This window comes from Meles meles, chromosome 4, assembly GCF_922984935.1.
Source record: "Meles meles chromosome 4, mMelMel3.1 paternal haplotype, whole genome shotgun sequence".
NCBI classification, from domain to species: Eukaryota; Metazoa; Chordata; class Mammalia; order Carnivora; family Mustelidae; genus Meles; species Meles meles.
Window position 1 is genome coordinate 138996850 of NC_060069.1, and position 23002 is coordinate 139019851.

The window sequence follows — 23002 nt, forward strand, 5'->3', positions numbered from 1 at the left end:
ACAATGAAGTCATCACAAAATCTAATAATAAATTAGGAGAAATTAAAATAAATAATTGTATTAGAATCAGCCCCTGGGACTTTCATGATTATTTCTCAAGGATGATTTATTTCAGACTGATTCAGACTGATTTGTCCTCTTCAAATCTCTTTAATCCCATTTTCCTGCAGTCATTCATACTAACGTTTTATTTTTCATTAACAGTTAGGTGGGGCTGACCATTCATTGGTTCATATTATTCAGTGTGGTGCTCCTGGGTCCAGACAACAGTTAATAAGACAGAGAGGACAACTGGCCGGCTGGCTTGCATTGCTACAACTACTTTATTAGATGGCAATTCTCAGCTTGGACCATGATATTGAATGCCTATCACTCAAACACTGTGGTGAGGTTAATGGCCTCCTGATTTCGGCACCCTCCTGACTCTGAGTGTCATCATAGGTCATTAATTGCTGATTCTGGGGAGAATGGATGTGATACCGATGTTGACTCAGTGTGATGTACTGTAATTAAGAGTACAAATCTTGAATGCTGTATTTTTTAGCCAGTGTTTAAGTACAGTAACATTCCCCTCTCTCCACTACTGACAAATTTTCTTGATTGGCTCCAGAATTAAATACCTGCTGAGAAAAGCCTTCAATCCCAACAAGAATAATGTTCATGCAGACAAATCTTAAGAAAGCTGTAGAGCTCTGCCTTAATTTCTTCGCATAAAGTAATTTGACTTAATTTTACATAAAATACTTGGCAGTCTGTTTTCTGAGCCCAAACCTAACCTGAAATCAGAAAAAGGTGAAGAAACTAATAGAGGTTCTGGGCAGCAGATTGGGAATAAGAAATAGTGACAGAGAGGGACACATGATTTTTAATGTTTGACAGAAGAGAACAGAAGTGAAACAAAGAAGTTAATCTGGAGATTATCGCTATAATTTGGCATTCTTGCCAAATTATAGCAGAAGTAAATCAAGAGTCTATGTGTTGAACCACCCAGGTGGCCTTAAATTAGGGAAAGTTGAAAAGAAATGCAGTGTTACCAATTTCAAACTCATAAAGGAAGTAATTTCAACTAGTCTCATAGGGCATCTTTTAGGTTAAATTTGAAGAAGTCATTTTATTTAATATGTCTCCATTTAATACATAAATGGAGATTCTAATGCTGAATAACAGTATGTTCTCACATACATCACCTAAGTTGTCTTTAATTTAACGGTCTTTGAAAGACACGTTTGGCCAAATTTCAGTTTACCCTGATCTCTACCCAATCTATCAGAGATTGACAATAATCAACAATAGATGAGATTTTAAAAGCACCTTTATTACCTGGTGTATTTGTTTGTTTCACATTTAAAATGCATTTCTTCTTTTTTTTTAATTTGTTTTTTTTTTAGTATTTGATTCTTTGAGTTAAGGGGAGCCTGAGTGGCTCAGTCTGTTGAACGTCCAACTCTTGGTTTCATCTGGGATTGTGATCTCGGTGTTGTGAGATCCAGTGTGACCCCTGCACGTGGCTTCTGGAGTCTGCTTGAGATTCTTTCCCCTCCTCCCTTCTCCTTGCCCTCTAATACCTCCCCCTCAGGCCCCCCTCATGTACACTCGCTTTCTTCCATTCCCTCTCTCTCTCTCTCTGAAATAGATAAACTCTTGATTCTCTAAGTTCAAATTTGGGAAATTCTATTCGCAGTTTATAACTCATTTGATGTGTCTGTGTAAAAACAGAGAAGTCATTGGCTGAGTGACTGGAGATCACAACAGCATGTCCTATAAAACCAGAAAATATTTAGAGAATTGAGAATGAGAATTTTCTCAAAGATTAGTCTATAGTACTCGAGAAATCTATCCTGTCACTTTTAATGCTGTATTTTATTAATAAATTATTACTAGAGTTACTTTAATTTTGACCTCTATTAACTTTCAATGTAATGTATTTAATGTATGTACAATAAAAAGCAAATATTTATGCCTCAAATTTCCCATCTTAAAGGTTTTTCATGATACCTTCTAAACATTACTTTTTAAAATATTATTTGTTTTTTAAATTAAATTATTTTATGAATTATTTTTCTTTCGTAGTTTTGACATTTTAGTTCTCCATATACCTGAAATTTCTTTAGCTACTTTCATATGCTGTGATAATTAGTTTAAGCCAGATAATTAGTCTAAGCCAGAAGAATCATGAGTTCTCTTTACAGAAATTTTCTTTAAGTAAAGTGTTTTGAAGTTTGTGTTACAAGTTTACCTAGGGAATTGATTTGTTTTTATAAATTGAAAGTACTAATTTAAAAAATAAACCTTATAAAATGATTCAATGGAACAATCATTCTTGGGAGAGTGCATCCTGTGTTGACTGGTTCTTTAACCTTAATTCATGATAGCTTATGAATATAGCTCAGGTAATCCATACATAGCATCTTTTTTTCAGGCCAGAAGGTGTGTTTTGCTGACCTCAAGCATCCCTGCTACAAAATGGCCTACTTTCATGAACTGTCGAGTCGAGTGAGCTTCCAGGAGGCACGCCTGGCTTGTGAGAGTGAGGGGGGAGCCCTTCTCAGCCTGGAGAATGAGGCAGAACAGAAATTAATAGAAAGTATGTTGCAAAACCTGACAAAACCAGGAACGGGCATTTCTGATGGTGATTTCTGGATTGGGCTTTGGCGAAATGGAGAGGGACAGACATCTGGTGCCTGCCCAGATCTCTACCAGTGGTCTGATGGAAGTGCTTCCCAGTACCGGTGAGTAGGGGTCCTGCAAAGTTGGATGTTCTCTGGGGGACTTAAAAGGGAGAAGGGAGATGTCTGTTCACCTGTAGAGGATGTCAGAATGGAAGAGGCCAAGTGGGTGGTGGGTATTAAGGAGGGCACTTGTTGTGATGAATACTGGGTGTTGTATGTAAGTGATGAATCACTAAATTCAACTTCTGAAACTAGTATTTCACTCAATGTTCACTAACTGAAATTTAAATAAAAACTCAAAACAAAAAGCAAAACAAAAAGAATAAAATGGATGAAATCACTTCGAGGTGTTCCTGTTGCTCTGTTTATAGAAACTGGTATACTGATGAACCTTCCTGTGGAAGTGAGAAGTGTGTTGTGATGTATCATCAACCAACAGCCAATCCAGGCCTTGGGGGTCCCTACCTTTACCAGTGGAACGATGACAGGTGCAACATGAAGCACAATTACATCTGCAAGTATGAACCAGGTAAGAAATACCATAAATAGGGATAATAGATTTTGTGCATATTTGCTTATATTTTGATCTTCACTATTTATGTTTAGGCTTCACTGCCTTTGATTCTTTGTGTTTCTCTGCTGTGAAACCCGGAATTTCTCTGCAGCTTGTCATAGAGCTCAGTGTCCTGAAATAAACTTTATGCTATAGAACAAACTGTCCAGTTAGTTAAGCAAAAGGAGTAAGTGGACATTTGGAGACCTGTATTTAAGGGAAAATAACATTTTTTTTCTTTTTGTTTTTTTCTTTATTAACATATAATGTATTATTAGCCCCAGGGGTACAGGTCTGTGAATCGCCAGTTTTACACAGTTCACAGCACTCATCATAGCACATACCCTTCCCAATTTCCATAACCCCACCACCCTCTCCGTCCCCCTCTCCCCCTCAGGAACCCTCAGTTTGTTTTGTGAGATTAAGAGTCTCTTATGGTTTGTCTCCCTCCCGATCCCATCTTGTTTCATTTATTCTTTTCCTAACCCCCAAATCCCACTTCTTCATATCAGGGAGATCATATGATAGTTGCCTTTCTTCGATTGACCTATTTCACTAAGCATAATACCCTCTAGTTCCATCCACGTCGTTGCAAATGGCAAGATTTCATTTCTTTTGATGGCTGCATAGTATTCCATTGTATATACATACCATATCTTCTTTATCCATTCATCTGTTGATGGACATCTAGGTTCTTTCCATAGTTTGGCTATTGTGGACATTGCTGCTATAAACATTTGGGTGCATGTGTCCCTTCAGATCACTACATTTGTATCTTTAGGGTAAATACCCAGTAGTGCAATTGCTGGGTCATAGGGTAGCTCTATTTTCAACTTTTTGAGGGACCTCCATGCTGTTTTGTAGAGTTGTTGCACCAGCTTGCATTCCCACCAACAGTGTAGGAGGGTTCCCCTTTCTCTGCATCCTCACCAGCATCTGCAATTTCCTGACATGTTAATTTTAGCCATTCTGACTGGTGTGAGGTGGTATCTCATTGTGGTTTTGATTTCTAATTCCCTGATGCCGAGTGATGTGGAGCATTTTTTCATGTGCCTCTTGGCCATCTTCTTTGGATGTCTTCTTTGCAGAAATGTCTACTTATGTCCTCTGCCCATGTCTTGATTGGATTATTTGTTCTTTGGGTGTTGAGTTTAATAAGCTCTTTATAGATTTTGGACACTAGCCCTTTATCTGATATGTCGTTTGCAAATATCTTCTCCCATTCTGTCAGTTGTCTTTTGGTTTTGTTAACTGTTTCCTTTGCTGTGCAAAAGCTTTTGATCTTGATGAAATCCCAATAGTTCATTTTTGCCCTTGCTTCCCTTGCCTTTGGCGATGTTCCTAGGAAGATGTTGCTGCGGCTGAGGTCGAAGAGGTTCCTGCCTGTGTTCTCCTCAAGGATTTTGATGGATTCCTTTCTCACATTGAGGTCCTTCATCCATTTGGAGTCTATTTTCGTGTGTGGTGTAATGAAGTGGTCCAATTTCATTTTTCTGCATGTGGCTGTCCAATTTTCCCAGCACCATTTATTGAAGAGGCTATCTTTTTTCCATTGGACATTCTTTCCTGCTTTGTCGAAGATTAGTTGACCATAGAGTTGAGGGTCTATTTCTGGGTTCTCTAACCTGTTTCATTGATCTATGTGTCTATTTTTGTGCCAGTACCATACTGTCTTGATGATGACAGCTTTGTAATAGAGCTTGAAGTCTGGAATTGTGATGCCACCCACTTTGGCTTTCTTTTTCCACATTCCCTTGGCTATTCGAGGACTTTTCTGGTTCATTATAAGTTTTAGGATTATTTGTTCCATTTCTTTGAAAAAATGGGTGGGATTTTGATAGGGATTGCATTAAGTGTGTAGATTGCTTTAGGTAGCATAGAAATTTTCATAATATTTGTTCTTCCAATCCAGGAACATGGAACATTTTTCCACTTCTTTGTGTCTTCCTCAATTTCTTTCATGAGTACTTTATAGTTTTCTGAGTATAGATTCTTAGCCTCTTTGGTTAGGTTTATTCCTAGGTATCTTATGGTTTTGGGTGCAATTGTAAATGAGATGGAATCCTTAATTTCTCTTTCTTCTGTCTTGTTGTTGGTGTAGGGAAATGTAATTGACTTCTGTGCATTGATTTTATATCCTGACACTTTACTGAATTCCTGTACAAGTTCTAGAAGATTTGGAGTGGAGTCTTTAGGGTTTTCCACATATAGTATCATATCATCTGCGAAGAGTGATAGTTTGACTTCTTCTTTACCGATTTGGATGCCTTTAATTTCTTTTTGTTGTCTGATTGCTGAGACTAGGACTTCTAGTACTATGTTGAATAGAAGTGGTGATAATGGATATCCCTGCCGTGTTCCTGACCTCAGCGGAAAAGCTTTCAGTTTTTCTCCATTGAGAATGATATTTGTGGTGGTTTTTCATAGATGGTTTTGATAATATTGAGGTATGTGCCCTCTATCCCTACACTTTGAAGAGTTTTGATCAGGAAGGGATGCTGTACTTTATCAAATGCTTTTTCACCATCTATTGAGAGTATCATATGGTTCTCGTTCTTTCTTTTATTAATGTATTGTATCACATTGATTGATTCGCAGATGTTGAACCAACCTTGCAGCCCTGGAATAAATCCCACTTGGTCATGGTGAATAATCCTTTTAATGTATTGTTGAATCCTATTGGCTAGTATTTTGGTGAGAATTTTTGCATCTGTGTTCATCAAGGTTATTGGTCTGTAATTCTCTTTTTTGCTGAGATCCTTGTCTGGTTTTGGGATCAAGGTGATGCTGGCCTCATAAAATGAGTTTAGAAGTTTTCCTTCCATTTCTATTTTTTGGAACAGTTTCAGGAGAATAGGAATTAGTTCTTCTTTAAATGTTTGTTAGAATGCCCCTGGGAAGTCATCTGGCCCTGGGCTTTTGTTTGTTTGGTGATTTTTGATGACTGTTTCAATCTCCTTACTGGTTATGGGTCTGTTGAGGTTTTCTATTTCTTCCTGGTTCAGTTGTGGTAGTTTACATGTCTCTAAGAATGCATCCATTTCTTCCAGATTGTCAAATTTGTTGGCGTAGAGTTGCTCATAGTATGTTCTTATAATTGTCTGTATTTCTTTGGTGTTGGTTGTAATCTCTCCTCTTTCATTCATGATTTTATTTATTTGGGTCCTTTCTCTTTTCTTTTTGATAGGTCTGGCCGGGGGTTATCAATCTTATTAATTCTTTCAAAGAACCAGCTCCGAGTTTCATTGCTTTGTTCTATTGTTTTTTTGGTTTCTATTTCACTGATTTCTGCTCTGATCTTTATGATTTCCCTTCTCCTGCTGGGTTTAGGGTTTCTTTCTTGTTCTTTCTCCAGCTCCTTTAAGTATAGGGTTAGGTTGTGTATTTGAGACCTTTCTTGTTTCTTGAGAAAGGCTTGTACCACTATATATTTTCCTCTCAGGACTGTCTTTGCTGTGTCCCACAGATTTTGAACAGTTGTGTTTTCATTATCATTTGTTTCCTTCCATGATTTTTTTTCAATTCTTCTTTAATTTCCTGGTTGACCCATTCATTCTTTACAAGGATGCTGTTTAGTTCTCCATGTATTTGGATTCTTTCCAAATTTCCTCTTGTGATTGAGTTCTAGTTTCAGAGCATTGTGGTCTGAAAATATGCAGGGAATGATCCCAATCTTTTGATACCAGTTGAGACCTGATTTGTGACCCAGGATGTGATCTATTCTGGAGAATGTTCCATGTGCACTAGAGAATAATGTGTATTCTGTTGCTTTGGAATGGAATTTTCTGAATATATCTCTGATGTCCATCTGATCCAGTGTTTCATTTAAGGTCTTTATTTCCTTGTTGATCTTTTGCTTGAATGATCTGTCCATTTCAGTGAGGGGAGTGTTAAAGTCCCCTACTATTATTGTATTACTGTTGATGTGTTTCTTTGATTTTGTTATTAATTGGTTTATATAGTTGGCTGCTCCCATGTTAGGAGTATAGATATTTAAAATTGTTAGTTCTTCTTGTTGGACAGACCCTTTGAATATCATATAATATCCTTCCTCATCTCTTATTATAGTCTTTGGCTTAAAATCTAATTGATCTGATCTAAGGATTGCCACCCCAGCTTTCCTTTCATGTCCATTAGCATGATAAATTGTTTTTCACCACCTCACTTTAAATCTGGAGGTGTCTTTGGGTCTAAAATAAGTTTCTTGTAGACAGTATATTAATGGGTTTGGTTTTTTATCCATTCTGATACCCTGTGTCTTTTGATTGGGACATTTGGCCCCTTTACATGAGGGCAACGATTGATATGAATTTAGTGCCATTGTATTGCCTGTAAGTTACTGTTACTGTATATTGTTTCTATACCTTTCTGATCTACTACTTTTAGGCTCTCTCTTTGCTTAGAGGACCCCTTTCAATATTTCCTGTAGAGCTGGTTTGGTGTTTGCAAATTCTTTCAGTTTTTGTTTGTCTTGAAAGCTTTTTATCTCTCCTTCTATTTTCAATGATAACCTAGCTGGATATAATATTCTTGGCTGCATGTTTTTCTCATTTAGTGCTCTGAATATATCATGCCAGCTCTTTCTGGCCTGCCAGGTATCTGTGGATAAGTCTGTTGCCAATATAATACTTTTACCATTGTATTTTACAGACTTCTTGTCCCGGGCTGCTTTCAGGATTTTCTCTTTGTCACTAAGACTTATAAGTTTTACTATTAGGTAATGGGTTCTGGACCTATTCTTATTGATTTGAGAGGGGTTTTCTGTGCCTCCTGGATTTTGATGCTTGTTCCCTTTGCCATATTAGGTAAATTCCCTACAATAATTCTCTCCAATATACCTTCTGCTCCCCTTTCTCTTTCTTCTTCTTCTGGAATCCCAAATAGTCTAATGTTGTTTTGTCTTATGGTATCACTTATCTCTCGAAATCTCCCCTCATGATCCATAGGTTGTTTGTTTCTCTTTTGCTCTGCTTCTTTATTCTCTGTCATTTGGTCTTCTATATCACTAATTTTCTCTTCTGCCTCATTAATCTTAGCAGTAAGACCCTCCATTTTTTATTGCACCTCATTGATAGCTTTTGTTATTTCAACTTGGTTAGATTTTAGTTCTATTATTTCTCCAGAAAAGGCTTTTATTTCTTCAGACAGAGTTTCTCTAATATCTTCCATGCCATTTTTGAGCCCGGCTAGCACCTTGAGAATTGTCATTCTGAACTCTAGACCTGACATATTACCAGTGTCCTTATTGATTAGGTCTCTGGTCTTTGGTACTGCCTCTTGTTCTTTTTGTTTGTGTGTGTGGTTAGTTTTTCCACCTTGTCATTTTATTCAAATAAGAATATATGAAGGAGTAAATAAAATACTAAAAGGGTGGCAAAGACCCCAGGAAAATGTGTTTTAACCAAATCAGAAGACACCCCAAATTGTGGGGGGGAGAAAGGGGGCAAAAAGAAGTTCAGAAAAAATAAATAAAATAAGAAAAAATAAATAAAGAAAAAAAGAAAAAAAAGAAAAAAAATATATATTAGACTGGTGAATAGAACAGGGTCACCCACTTAATTTTGGAGTATTTTGGTCTTTTAGAAGAAACTACCTCCCAATATTTTAAAGAATGAAAAATAAGGGTAAACATGATGAAGGGATGGAATATGAATATAAAGATGAATTTTATTTTTTAATTTCTAAAAAAGGAGTTGATAAGATAAGTTGGTTGGGAGGATAAAGAAAAAGAAAGTGGAGAGAATTCCTCAGGCTGGAGACTAGAACAAAGCCCTGTGATAGAGTTAGGGTATATTTTGATCTATTAGAAGAAGTTGTATCCCAAATTTTTTTAGAAGAAAAAATCCTATGTGTATACAAAATATAAAGTTAGATACTATGAAGGATAAAATATGAGTATAATAATGAAGGTTCAAAAAAGATTTTTTTTGAAAGGTATTGTTTAGATAAACTAGTTAAAAAATGTTGAAAGAGGAAAGGGTAAAAGTTAAGAAAAATAGCAGAGAAAAAAATAAAATTAAAAAAATTAATTAACTTTCAAGACTGAAGAATCATGGGGAGAAAGCCATGAATTCCATGCTTTGCTTTCTCCTCCTCTGGAATTCAGCTGTTCTTCTTGGTACATGTACTTGTTCGTGGCTGGATTTCTTGCTGATCTCCTTGGGGAGGGGCCTGTTGTAGTGATTCTCAAGTGTCTTAGCCCGAGTCAGAATTGCACAGCCCTTACCAAGGGCTAGGCTAAGTAATCTGCTTGGATTCTCTTTTGGAAACTTTTGTTCCCCGAACCCTTTCTGTAGAGTTCTGGAGGACAGGAATGTAAATGGCAGCCTCCCAATCTCTGGCCTGGAGGAGCCGAGATCTCGGGGCCCCACTCCTCAATTTGCCCTCAGAGAAAAGCGTTCAATCGCTCCCATCTCCCTGGCCTCCGGCCACACTCCGAGCTCACCCAGCCTGTGACCAAGTTTCTCTGTCTCTGGCACACAGCCCCACCTGGAGTCTCTGAACCCCACACATTCCTGAGCTCTTCCAGGGGGGTCTCCCCGGATCTTGTGGTGTCCCTGCTCACAGAGCAGTGGCCTGTGCCATGGATCACAATTTAAGGTAACCCTGAGTTGAGAGCTCACTCGTTGGTTCCATCTCTGTAGCCGGCTTCCCTGCTTTAATACCTGTGAGCTCTGTGACACTCAGACACCCCTGATCCTTCTGTGACCCCATGGGACCTGAGACCACACTGTCCCCACATGGGCCTCACCCCGGTTTAGCCTCTGGAGTGATGTCCCTCAGTGGAGCAGAAGTTCTGATTTTGTGCTCCGTTGCTCCACCACTTGCCAGGAGCTGGCCCTTCTCCCTGTAGTCTATCTTCCCATTGCTTTGGATTCACTTATCGCCAGTCCTACCTTTCAGAAAGTGGTCAATTTTCTGTTTCTAGAATTGCTGCTCTTCTTCTCTTCAATCTCCTATTGGATTTTTAGGTGTTCGGAATGGTTTGATAAGCTATCTAGCCAATCTCCTGCTACCTGATGTCATCTCAGCCTGCTACTTCTCTGCCATCTTGACTCAAGGCCGGGAAAATAACATTTCCAATGTTCAGGTCAAATTGTGTTTTTGTAAACAGAGCTTTATGAAGAATAAATTTCTATTTTTAAATATTTTAAATATGTAGTGTAAAGTTTGTGAAGTAGGTATAAATCATCAAAGCAATCAAAGCACCTAGGGATTTACACATGTGAGTGACAGATCATTGGATGATTATCCAATGCATTTAAGGGAACAAAATGACTTTCCTCTTGGAACATTAGCATCTCTTTTGTTGACATTGCCACTTCACATGTGCTCCTCATTGGAAGTCAGACTGATTCTAGCTCACTGAGGCACAGTGGAAAAAGAGTAGAGGCTTGTGCCATGGTCTTCCTTTTTGTCATTCTTTGGAATCTGCTCCCTTGATAGCTTTGGTTTGAAGTCTCTGACTTCTTGTCATGGGCAGCATGGGAAGATTGCCTTGACCTGAGCTACACTGGTGGGGTTTCCTGCGGACAGAGTAAATTTAAATTACTGTGAAGAGGGCAGTTCCACTAAATTAATATTTGACCAAAAGTGGAGACTAACCAAAATTACATAAACCAATTTTTTTAATCACCTGAGAAAGTCAAACTAGACACTTAGGCTTTGAGAGTTTTTTGATGTTTTTCTCCTTCTCAGTGCTGGGAAGTGCCATTTGAAGTCTTCTGAGGGGTTGTCTACTTGACCTCAAAAATGTGTTCATGGAAGGCAATTAGAATCAAGTACTGCTATTTCTATTATTCTCTTGAAATTACATGATTCCTTTCTCATAAGACCTTAAAGCACCAGAGATTATTTGGATTAGATTCACCCTTCTCTTATATCTATCCTGCTCTTCAGTGTATTAGCCAGCTTTCTGTATCCCCGGTGAGTTTATTCTTTAAAGCCCTAAATCCATCATTACCCTCTCAGAAGCCTTTGTAAAGACAAATCTGTTATGCACTTATGTTCTTTGTCTTTATTTTTTTTTTCTTAGAAAAATATAAAGTTAAAATTCTCTGATATTTTCCATTGGTGATACTGTGTACTTTAAACTATTGAATGCAACAAAGTATGTTATACAGTATCCTTACTATTTCTTTCTCCTTTCTTTGGACTTTTAGGTAAACTATTTGACCCTTTATACATTTATTTTATTTTTATTTTGCATTCCTACTTACCAAATTATTGAGGACACTGTCAAGCCCAGAGTCTTCTTTACTTGTTTCATGTAGGTAATCTAGGTTTATATTACTCATAGAAGAGCATTTAAGATACCTAAATCTTCAAATAATTCTACCTAATTCTACCTAATCTACCTAAATCTTCAAATAATCTATACTTTGTGAATAAGATTCCTTTATGTATTTTTTGGTTTTGGTGCACATGTGAAGTTTTATTGTTATAAATGTATAGCTTTATTTATAGTCTTATTAATGTAGTTAAAATTTTTATTCTTTATTTAAATTAAATATTTATTTCTTTATTTTTTCTTTATTCTAATAGTCTAAATACTTATTTCTTTATTTTATTTTAAATATTTATCGTCTATTTGTTAACCTTCCTTGGACTGAGTGTTTTATTTATGGAGGATGCTGATTTGATTAAATTTCTTGCTTCTATAGTCAATGCTCTTTTAGTGGAGAATGATTAGTTTTTGGTGGTGAGGGGGTTGGAGGAGTAAGCAGTGGGATTTATTAAAATTCATGAATTAGGACACCAATTATTTTGAACTTTATTCTCCAGCTATCAGAAGCACTGTGTGGTTTGAACTTAGTCTCCTCTTTCTGCCCCCTACACACCATCTAAAATATGACTAATGATATCTGAAGTAGTAAATAATTAACCCAGTTATGAAGACATGGAATAGCTCACTAATTGATTTTCTTACTCTCTTTTCCATTTTTTGTTATTGCCCTGTGAGTTACATATCTATTCTCTGTGTCTATCACTGTTATCTTAAGACATTTTCATGAGGATCCTTCTGAATCTAATGTTTATATTTATTAAGATTGCATTATGCCCTCTTTTTCTTAGACATTAGAAGTAGTGTTTACAGGTTAAGTTTCTAAAATGTTGTTAATCGGAATTTACATTGATTGAAAGATTATTAAGATTATTTAAAAAAATAACCAGTTCTATGTTGATAAATTGCATTACATCTGTATATTTGTGCAGCAAACCCCAGTTGAGCAGCAACTGGCATAGAGAGCCCAAGTTCTGTAGAAAAATGAGTGTAGGGTAGGATTGTATCTAAAACCTATAGGAGGCTATTGAAGTGTTAGAGTGAAATATGTGTGGAAGAATAATAAATGCTATTACAGGACAGTGTATGATAAATGTCCAATAAAGAAGGACTATGTGGTCAAATTAGAGTAGCCAATCTAATATTAAAAATGATTTAATGTGCTGAACTAATGTAGAATGCTGCCTGTGTTTTTTTTCTTTTCCATCAGTTATCAAACATAAACAGAGAATTATATTTTTGAAACAAATGAAGACGTTACAGGTTTTTTTTTCTCATTAATTCAACTTACTTTCACTGAACTATTAATTTACCAAATAGAGCCTTACGTAAAAAAAAATAGCAGAACAATACCAGATCATGTAAGAAATTTTGACATTTTTAAATTGTATAACCATTAAAGAGATCTTATCTTGTAAAACCAGGGAAAGAAATAACTTGCAAGCCTTGATTTATTATTATTAATATTTTTTAAAGAAATAGATGCTAGGGGCGCCTGGGTGGCTCAGTGGGTTAGGCCGCTGCCTTCAGCTCAGGTCGTGATCTCAGGTTCCTGGGATCGAGTCCCGCATTGGGCTCTCTGCTCAGCAGGGAGCCTTCTTCCCTTCCTCTCTTTCTGTCTGCCTCTCTGCCTACTTGTGATCTCTCTCTGTCAATTAAATAAATAAATCTTTAAAAAAAAAAGAAATAGATGCTACTGAAAGCACATCTAAGTATGGCATTGCTTTTCTAGGAGAGAAATGTGCTTTAGAACATTGTTATTTGAATCACCTATTCCAAATGCATCCATGTACAGTCATCTGCTGATTTTATTGCAAGGAGAAACCTAGATATTGCACTGATATTAATGAAGAAGACATCTAGATTTGTCTTGGAATGGCACTTAGTGTCTCACATTCTTAGACTCCTAATTCCTGCTTCTCTTTACCTTTCTTTCTACCTGCTGGGTCATGATTGGCTATAGCAGGCTGTTGTCAGTATAGACATGGTATTGATTGCTAAAGGCAGTTTGGTGGTTGCAAGGACCAAATTGATCTGAGTCACAAAGATTTACCAACTGGATACTTTATTCCAAGGTAATGAAATGATGACTTCACAGTTGAATAATTTCATGTAAATTTAAATTCAAGATATGATTTTTATCTCTAAAGTATTTAGAAATTGAAACTCTGGTGTTTACATTGTTTCATTATAAAGTTTTATTTTCATCTGTCTGTATTTCTCTTCTTTATCATTATATATGATGCCTGTACCAATTATTTACAGAGATTAATCCAACTTCTCCGGTAGAAAAGGCTTATTTTACGAATCAACCAGGAGACACCCATCAAAATGTCGTCGTTACTGAAGCAGGTAATGAATTCACCTGTTTTTAACCCCCTCTAACAAGAGCAGAAACTATAATTTTAAACTCTGCTTCATGCTGGCCCTAAATTTTCTTGTTGCTTGGTGATATGGTTCACTGAATTTGGCCTATGGGAGTTTAGTTTTGAACTAACAATGCTGAGCTAGTTTTTGAACAGAAGAGTCTATTTGTTTCCTTCCTATTTTTTCACTTCAAGTCAACATATCTAGTAATAAACTAAGTAATCCACATGGAAACCTGGACTCACAAGCTTTCACATAACACATAGGCATTATGATGTAAATGGGCACATTCAGCAGGTTGCAAACCATGGTGTGCTGGTAAATGTTTAGTGAGTGGCTGATGTGGGAGTGGGTATAAAAGCAAAAGCCTGATTTGTATCCTTTGCAGATTCCCGTGGTAAGTGTTCTCCTACCTTGGCCGGTTTCAGGCTATGGAGGGGATATCACTGGTGAACAGGGTGGACAGAATGCATACAAAGAGCTCTCAACCCAGCTGCCCCTGGCACAACCTTCTCTGCCAAAGAAACAATGAAATCCCAGTGCAAATTGCACATTCCCCGATTGGAATTATAAATCCCAATCAGAAACTTCTCCTAGGATTAGTTAGTTAGGCTCTCTTTTAGCATGGGCCTGTGACGACCGCACAGAAATCTTGATTTTTCCTAGTTGCTTTGTGAAGATTGAGCCAAAGGTGCCAAGTCTCAGAGTCTTTCCCCAGGTGATCCAAAATCCATGAAAGAGTAGGAAATACTTTCTCTTCTTCTTAACTGTTACAGATAAGAGTTCATGATGGTATTTGGAAAAAGAACAAAAATGTTTCCTGAATCCTTAAAGTCCTTGAAGTCATGTGTTGGGAGCTCAAGATTAGGGGAAAGCATAGCATGTTACCCCCAAAATACCCCATCACTAGACCTCAGTTAATACATCTTTTGTTAACAAAGGACGCAATGTACAGTTATGTGGATAGTTTGATCTAAGTCTGGCCTACTTTGACTAGAATTATTTAGATTGCTAATGCTGACAGCTTTTGATTTACTAGCAAAATGCATAGTTTTTCAATTTTCTTTTCTTACATGGACATGATATTAAACCTTAGTGCTTTTTATTTTTCAGGTGCCTGATTTTAAAGCCAGTCAGAACATCTAAACCTAATTAAAAATGCTAATAAATAATTACATGAGGAATATTTTCCCTCTTATGACCTTGAAGAAATGTTTAATGAAGTGATTTTAATTTATATGGGGCTTACGTGTGGCAGTGTTTTATTTTACCAAGGATACCTAACATTATCAAGTGTGATGGAACAGGATTAAAAAAATGATTCATTTTAGAATTTAATTAAGATCAAGTCCTTATGCTTCTGGAATCTTGCATCTCTGGGTTATGCCTGTGTCATTAGTTAATATTTACTAATATTTAGTATTTTGATTTAATCCCAGAGAGTCTTGCATATCATCGTGGCATTGACCTTACTGGTTAAGATGATTATATAACCAATAAATCAACAATTATTTTAATAATCAGTGCTTGTTTCTCAAAGTAATAATGGAGAAAGATTAATGAAGTGAGATAGCTAAGATTATTAGTATGTCATGAAAACTACTCCCTATCTAAATGGCAGATTTAATAATAGTTTTAGAAATATGGACATTGAATTGGAGAATGGCAACCAAACAAATATATTTCACTAGATTATTCAATATTAGAGAAGAAACTTTCTCAGAATTCATTTATTTATAATAAATCTATTTTACCCTAAAATTTTGGAAAATGTTTATATAGTTTTAGTGTTAGAATTCTGCCTCAGCCATCTTTTTATACTAAGACTGTTTTGCTTTTGTAGGCATAATTCCCAATCTAATTTATGTTGTTATACCAACAATTCCACTGCTTTTATTGATACTGGTCGCTTTTGGAACCTGCTGTTTCCAGATGCTGCATAAAAGGTAAATAATTCATATATGTAGAGATAAATTGAAAAGTTTTCTATAGGTTTTCCAGAACTCATTTAAAAAGTATAGAATTATATTTTTAATTTGCCTTAAGAAAGTTCTGATTTTGCTATCTGTCAGTACAAATCCAGTATATACAATCTAATAAGATAGGCCTTGATTATAGGATCCATGAATTATTTCACTTAATATTCACAAGTCATAGGAAGTAGGTACTCTTTTGTTTCTGCTTTTCGGTTGAGGATATGGTGGCTTACATGAGTTATACAGTTTGCCTTGGGTCTTTTAGCTAGTGTGTGTGGCAGATTTGAAATTTGAATCCTTGCAAGCTAATGACATACGCAACTATACTATACTGTCTTTTGTTTATTACATATAAGCATTAATGCTGAACCTTTCCATCTTGACACCAAGTTGTATGCAAGACTTGGTTTTTGGGTACACTCTGTAGTACTTTTTTAAAATTTAAAGTCATAGGCTGTTGTTTATTTCCAAAGGATCTTTTGAATATAGGAAATAAAGTACCATGGTAAAAATAGGTCACTTTTAGGAGTCAGTTTCCATCAAAATGATATGTCTTTCTTTTTTAAATTTTTTTTAAGATTTTATTTATTTATCAGATAGAGATCACAAGTAGGCAGAGAAGTAGGCTTAGAGAGAGGAGGAAGCAGGCTCCCCGCTGAGCAGAGAGCCCGATGTGGGGCTCGATCCCAGGACCCTGGGATCATGACCTGAGCCGAAGGCAGAGGCTTTAACCCACTGAGCCACCCAGGCGCCCCAAAAATGATATGTCTTAACAGCAACATTCTTGGGGGTATTCTTTTATATCTATTTAATCATACCCTTGAGTTAAAAGTGAAATTTTTTTCATGTGTGTCAATTTATCAGTTAAAAAATTAATATATGAAATATAGATACATGTTAAAAGGAAAAGGAAAAGGTGTTGTGTTTAAATGAAAGCATATTTGCTAGAATAAACTTGCCATCTTTGTCAGTCTTTTATTTTACTTTAATTTCGTTTAATTTTTTTTCCTATTTTACTTTTTGTTTCCTTAAAAGGAACCTTTATCAGTATTTTAAACAAAAACTGAGTGCCTTCATCAGGGAAGGACCTGCAAATGAAGTCATATTTTTCTTTTGATTTGAGTTCATCTTCATCTGTTTCTGAAATAAGCCATAAAGATCCACTACGAAAAAAAAAAAAATGTTAAATAGATGTAAAGTCTAAACGGTTCACATAAATTGTTTTAAATGACACAAAATGTGATGTACGGGCTCCTTGAATAAGATATTTTGAATAATGATAAGTAAAGCCTGGCAAATTAATGCTATATTGTGTCCTTTGGGTTTTCCAACATATCTGGGAAACACAGTTAAAAATTTGGGGTATTATTTTGTACAGAAAAAAGATAGTAGTAAATATCTCTTTTATTCCCTTAATACCTAAGGTAATAGATGGGAAGATTAGTCATTTTGAAAACCAGAGAAGTGGAGAGAGGATGCAACAAAAATTTCCCCTTAATCCAGCAAACTGTTAATGAAGAGCTGTAAATAACAAATAAGATTGAAAAACAATTTTTTAAAATATTATACACATTGTCATTTCTAAAATAAAAATTACTCAATGCCAGTAATTGAGATTTCTCTAAAGTTTCTTTTTTTCCTTCCAAATAGTATATTATTGTGGAGATCCTATTCATATAAAAATCTTCCATGTTCTTATACCTTTGAAGATCTGAGGAGTTTGCGCTTGTTTCAAATTCTCTAAATGAGAAAATAAACCAAAATTGAGTACCTCCAGATGCCGGAATTAGCTGTAGTGCTTATTTCATTCGTTCTTAGATCCTCCCCTTTTCCTTTCTTCCAGGAAAGCAAGGAGAAACTTCACCAAAGACTCAACTCCATTATCATCTGAGTGCCTTGCAGAAAGTTTAAATTCCAATCTGGTACACATAATGGTTTATATCATTCCATGTCCTATTCAAAGCAATAACTCGTTTCCTTAACTGGTAGTAACTCTTAAATGAAATACTAATGCTACACAAAAATTTAAGTTACATTAATAAATTAACCATCTTTTATTTACTATTTGAAAAAAATTTCCTTTTTTTTTTTTCATAAACTTTGCTTGGTTTATTTTTCATTCATGTTAGATGACTTCATAGATAAAAGATGTGTTGGTCTTTTTTGGGAGCAAATCTCCAAAACATATAATTTGTTCATGATATTTTACTAGTAACAAATTCAGTTACATTGAAGTCAATCAAGTAGTATTATAGAATTGTATTGCTCAGGCTTGTAAGGAAGAATTCTTTTCTGTATTGGATGGAGTTCTGCCATGTCTGGTAGACTGAGAGTAGATGGAATGGGTTACCTGTAGGCTGTGCGGCAAATGTCCATGAAGCGACGGTCTGTGGGAAGTGCAGGACCCAAGTTACAGGAACCAGAAGTGGTTAAGTGATCCAGGTGAGGGTTCTTTCTCAGGAAATGAGAGCCAGGAACCTAGATTTTGGTAAGTAGCCTGGTAGAGGACGATTTTCAGAGCTAAACTCAGGAACAGGCAATTATGCAGGAAACTGAGAAGTGGCCATTTTATGAAAAAGAGAGTGAGAAGATAGCCAGCCCTATATGGGGGGATGGAAGTGTGGGCTTGGATTCTATATCTGACAGAAGGGAAGTTCAGTCTCAGATCTCAAGGACGTAAGTTATTGAGGCCTGAATCTACTTTGAACTGCACTGGTTGCAGAGACTGAAGCAAAGCCAAACTTTCGGGGATTAAGTGACTTAACTATAAAACAGGAAAACAAAGGGGAGGTACTAAAACTTAAGACAAAAACACTATTTTGATGATTTGGCATCAAATACAGCTTATGTGAATGGAAGAATATCCAAAAAGCAAAATTTTAAAAATCAGTGATCAAATAAATTGAAGATTTATGAGTGATTATAATGAAACTTTTTGGTATTATGTCAGACATATTTGTGTGTGCGTGTGTGTGTGTGTGTGTGTGTGTGTTTGAATGTGTCTGAATTCTAAACTAAGAAGGCTCAAACAAAGATTAATTTTTTTTTTTTATCATTTCACATGACCTGATTACCATCTTCACATACTGGAATAATCTAGAATCTTTTGTAGATATGCTGGTGAGAGAAGAAAGACCATTTTATAAGGGTCTGAAATATCTCCATTTGGACCAAAACATGCCTATTTCAATAAAAAGTCCCAGATGTTGAACTTACATCTTCTTATGTTTTTCAGTAAAGGAAGAACAAAAACTAGCCCAACCCAGTCCACACTGTGGATTTCGAAAAGCACCAGAAAAGAAAGTGGCATGGAAGTATAATAACTCACTAACTTGGCTCCAAAAGAGAAAATAAAATTGTCTAATTCTGGATCTGCATCAGGAATGGCATCAGAACATTAGCTTGGAATGGCTTGAAATCTCAAAGGACCTGCAAGATGAACTGTAAGCTCCCTCTTGAGGCAAATATTAAAATAATTTTTATATGTCTATTATTTCATTTACAAAATATGCTGTGCTAATAATGGAGTGAGATATGCTTATTTCGCTAAAGGATGCACCCAAACATCAAGTAAATGGAATGGACCATGCAGATAAAATTGCTGTCAACACATCAGAGAATTGTATGTGTTGGAAGCAGTTATTTTTGTTTCTGTCACTTTTCATAAGTTATAACCTAGTTAATGTAATGTAAATTGTACTAAAATTTACAGTGGCAAAAATATTTTACCTTTACATACGTGTTTGATAAAAATGAACTGTTCTAGTATTTATTTTTATGGTGTTTCATTTTTCAATACATGCTGTTTTGATTAAAGAAATGTATCACTGTTTTCAACTGACTCCACACACACATATATCTACTACCATAGAAAAAGTTTCTTTTATAGAAGTGGTTCATCTTCTTTCAGTTTCTCTGTTCTGGGGTCAGACAATGTTTAGGAAATCTCTTCAGAAATAAGAAGCTATTTCAGTAACTGTGGTGTAAATTTACTCAAATATTTTACTTAGAGGCAAGAATTGTCTAATTTCAATTGTGCAAGACATGTGCCTTACAGTTGTTTTTAGTTTAAAATTGAACAGATTTTGTAATAACTTTGTTAATAGCTGTATCAATAATATTACACTCAGTCTAGAGCAAAAGTGGCGTACACAATATAAATCATGTCTTCACATGTTGCCTATATAACCACAAGTAGCTCTCTGAGGGTTCTGGAATCAGTTTGGTCCCTCCCTTGCGGACAAAACAAAGATGGTTGGTTGAGGGTGGGGATTAAAACCGGAAGCAGATGGCTGCGGAGCATGCTTAAGGTTTTCCCATAGTTCTGCTCAGCCTCTATCAGCGGTAAAGTGGTCTCACCTGGTTGGGACCAGGTGCATCGTCACCATCAGAGTGGAGGTAAGCACAGCACACAGATATTTCACCAAGGAGAGAAACTATGAATTACTATGAACATGGGTTGGAGGGCATTGGTGATCCTGGGTTCGTGCTGAGGATTTGCCTGAGAGAGTGAACTGTGGCTCCTCTTGTCTTATCTTCTCTAGTTTCTTCAACACTTGTGGCTTCTTCTCAAGAGACTTGTAACTCTCGGGTCTTCAAATGTTCCTGTGCTCCTTTTATCTAAATAAAAAGTTCTTGTTTCTGAAGAATGACCATGGGTATTGTCTAAATCTTTTAAGTGAACAAAATGCAGGTTTTGCATCCATACATGAAGAGGAAGACAAACCACTATTGAAGAAGGGTATGAATGGAAGTTGGGGTTACAGAGCATTTTAAACCTCAACTTTTCCCTGGTAAACCATTTAAAATGGAAAGTAAAGAGCTTTTATTAAGGCAATTCATAACTAAAGTTGGTTGTCAAAACTTAGAGACAAGTAGAAATAAGAGGGTGCTGGCACCCTTTGACCTGCTGAGAGATTGAGGGAGGCAGCAGCTGCATTCTAAGCTCCGATCTGACACATTTCGCACTTCCTTTCCCTACTTGGTTTCCCATCTTTGCTGGGATCTACATCTTCCCTCCAAGGTCCTACCATGTGTTTCTTCCTTCAGTTGGGTCTTGAGGGACAGGAGACAGTGCTTTCCCCATAGTCTGGCCACCCATGACTATACCACAGCAGCTGCATGGCGGGAGAGGCAAGGTGATGGGGGAGGGCCATGGTTTTGCCTATTGTCTTGACCCATGCCTGCAGAACTCTTCTGGTATCAGTTTCTAAACCCATACAGTCAGCTTCCCTTTTGTGAGACGGTGACAGTGAGACTGTCTTTAGGGTTTCTTAAACTTTTAGCTGACCTCTGAAAAATGAAAAGAAGTACTTGGTACCTTGGATATACGGTTTGTTTGTATTTTCACATATGTGTGTCTTGAAGTGCAGGTGAATTGTGGACAATATCTAGGTAGTAAAATCAAGCAACACATCCTATCCCTGTTTGTTCATCCTTTCTAACTGCTCCTAAGATCAAATCATTGGAAAGTTCTTAAAAAGAGTAGTGTGTTCGAGGATTCCTGATTTTTGTCCTAAGACTAAATACCACAAATGTTTACCAGGATTTTGTAGTGCCCAATTATCTGCCCACACTTTCTTATATGATATTGTTTTCCCTTTCTCTGTTCCCCAGAGAGAGAGACTTTTGGTACAGCAACATGTGATTATCTACTATCCTCAATCCCTGAACTTCCCTGAACTCTTACCCCTGGTCCTAATGCCTCTTCAATACATCAGTCATAGTCATTCCTTTCAGATGTAGCCCAAATTATGTGGCTTCTTCCATAGGCCCAGTCTATACTCCTTTAAACCTTACTCTTTCTTGTATTACTTTGGACCATATAGACCCATACAATTGTGTGTGTGTGTGTGTGTGTGTGTATTAAGTAGGTGTGAATGAATTTAGTCTTCCCAAATAAATCAATAGATTTTGTGCGGTGAGCTAAACTGAAGTTTGCACTTACTCTGGAAATGATCCAAGAGATTAAAGCAGTGAGGCAAATTCATTGATTCCACATTTTTGGGCTTCTAATGGGTGATTCAGCTGTGTCTAAGTAACTTTCGCACATGTTAAAAACATTCACTGTAAAACATAGATAAAAAAACACATTTGAAATAGTTGCACTTTTTTGATACGTCTGATTACTTTTTGGGAAGTTAAAAAATATTAACTTGAAATAAATGGATGGTATTATTAATGCAGATAAAAAATGATCCAATAACAGAATGACAATAACAGTTAATTTACTCTTCATTTTGATACAAGGATGATACAGAGACTTGCGCTTTTAGCTATTTAATTAGCTTGAGAGCACTGTGCAATCAATTTAGTTCACATCTGTGACATGAACTTAAAATACGTATTTTTAATGAGCGGGGAAAATATTAAGGATATGCTCAAGATGAATTGAAAATGCATTTAGATAGAAAAGTGGAAAGAATACTGAGATTCTGAAACTAGATAATTTATAGCAGTTTACTTCAAATAACAACATACTGTGCAAAACAGTTTATTTCACCTCTCTTCCTAATTTTGCTGAAGTTTAAGTATATGGTATATGTTTTACAATAGAATTCCTTTGAATAAGAGAATTTGATAAAAATGATTAAAAACAAAGGAAATGACCTCTGTGAAAGATTAGCTGATCACAATGAAATCAAAGTGTATTAGTTTAAAGTTATTTTGTATGGTACTTAGGTAAGACTAAAGTCTTTTAGAAGTCATTTTGATAAAAGTCTCAATTTCCATGCTCCTTAGAGTGAAATTGGAAAATAGCATGACTTTCATGTTGGTTTAGGAAACACTTCACTGCAGAAAACTTTGTATCCATTCTGTGAACCTCAGGACGCGGACATACACTCCTGGACGATTAGGCAGTCCACACTGGTATCCAAATGATGTCACACCAGCCAGGAACCACCTGTTGTTTTCTTGGCACATTAATGGTCCTCCTGAATCACCCTAAAGAGAAAATTGCAAAAGAAAATTGTAGATGTATTGTCAATTGGCGTAAACATCTAAGGTTATTTTTAAGCAAATCAATTCAAAACTAAAGAGCAAAATATGATTTAATTGCAAGTCATCTGTGTATCTCTTCACCAACACTCTCCATTAAGAATGAGAACTTTTGGCTACTCAGAAAGGACACAGAGAAACTCTTGACAACTAA

The 23002-nt window shown here is 36.2% G+C and overlaps 2 protein-coding genes across 5 annotated transcripts in view; one reads left to right on the plus strand and one right to left on the minus strand.

The window, feature by feature from the left end:
• The window catches only part of CHODL (chondrolectin), a 29587-nt gene extending 7657 nt beyond the window's left edge, over window positions 1-21930 (plus strand). Inside the window, exons 2-7 of one of the 3 annotated variants that reach the window (XM_046003933.1) lie at window positions 2420-2729; window positions 3041-3198; window positions 13772-13858; window positions 15717-15819; window positions 17693-17771; window positions 19085-19182. In XM_046003933.1, the coding sequence (XP_045859889.1) occupies window positions 2420-2729; window positions 3041-3198; window positions 13772-13858; window positions 15717-15819; window positions 17693-17771; window positions 19085-19087 (740 nt within the window). In that variant the 3' untranslated portion in view covers window positions 19088-19182. Of the gene's footprint in view, window positions 1-2419; window positions 2730-3040; window positions 3199-13771; window positions 13859-15716; window positions 15820-17692 lie in introns of all 3 variants that reach the window. The other 2 variants (XM_046003931.1, XM_046003932.1) reach the window with 2 other exon arrangements.
• A 396-nt stretch (window positions 21931-22326) lies between these two features.
• Window positions 22327-23002, minus strand: part of TMPRSS15 (transmembrane serine protease 15) — a 118019-nt gene continuing 117343 nt past the window's right edge. For both annotated transcript variants that reach the window (XM_046003930.1, XM_046003929.1), the window contains exon 26: window positions 22327-22794. In XM_046003930.1, the coding sequence (XP_045859886.1) occupies window positions 22639-22794 (156 nt within the window). In that variant the 3' untranslated portion in view covers window positions 22327-22638. The remainder of the gene's footprint in view (window positions 22795-23002) is intronic.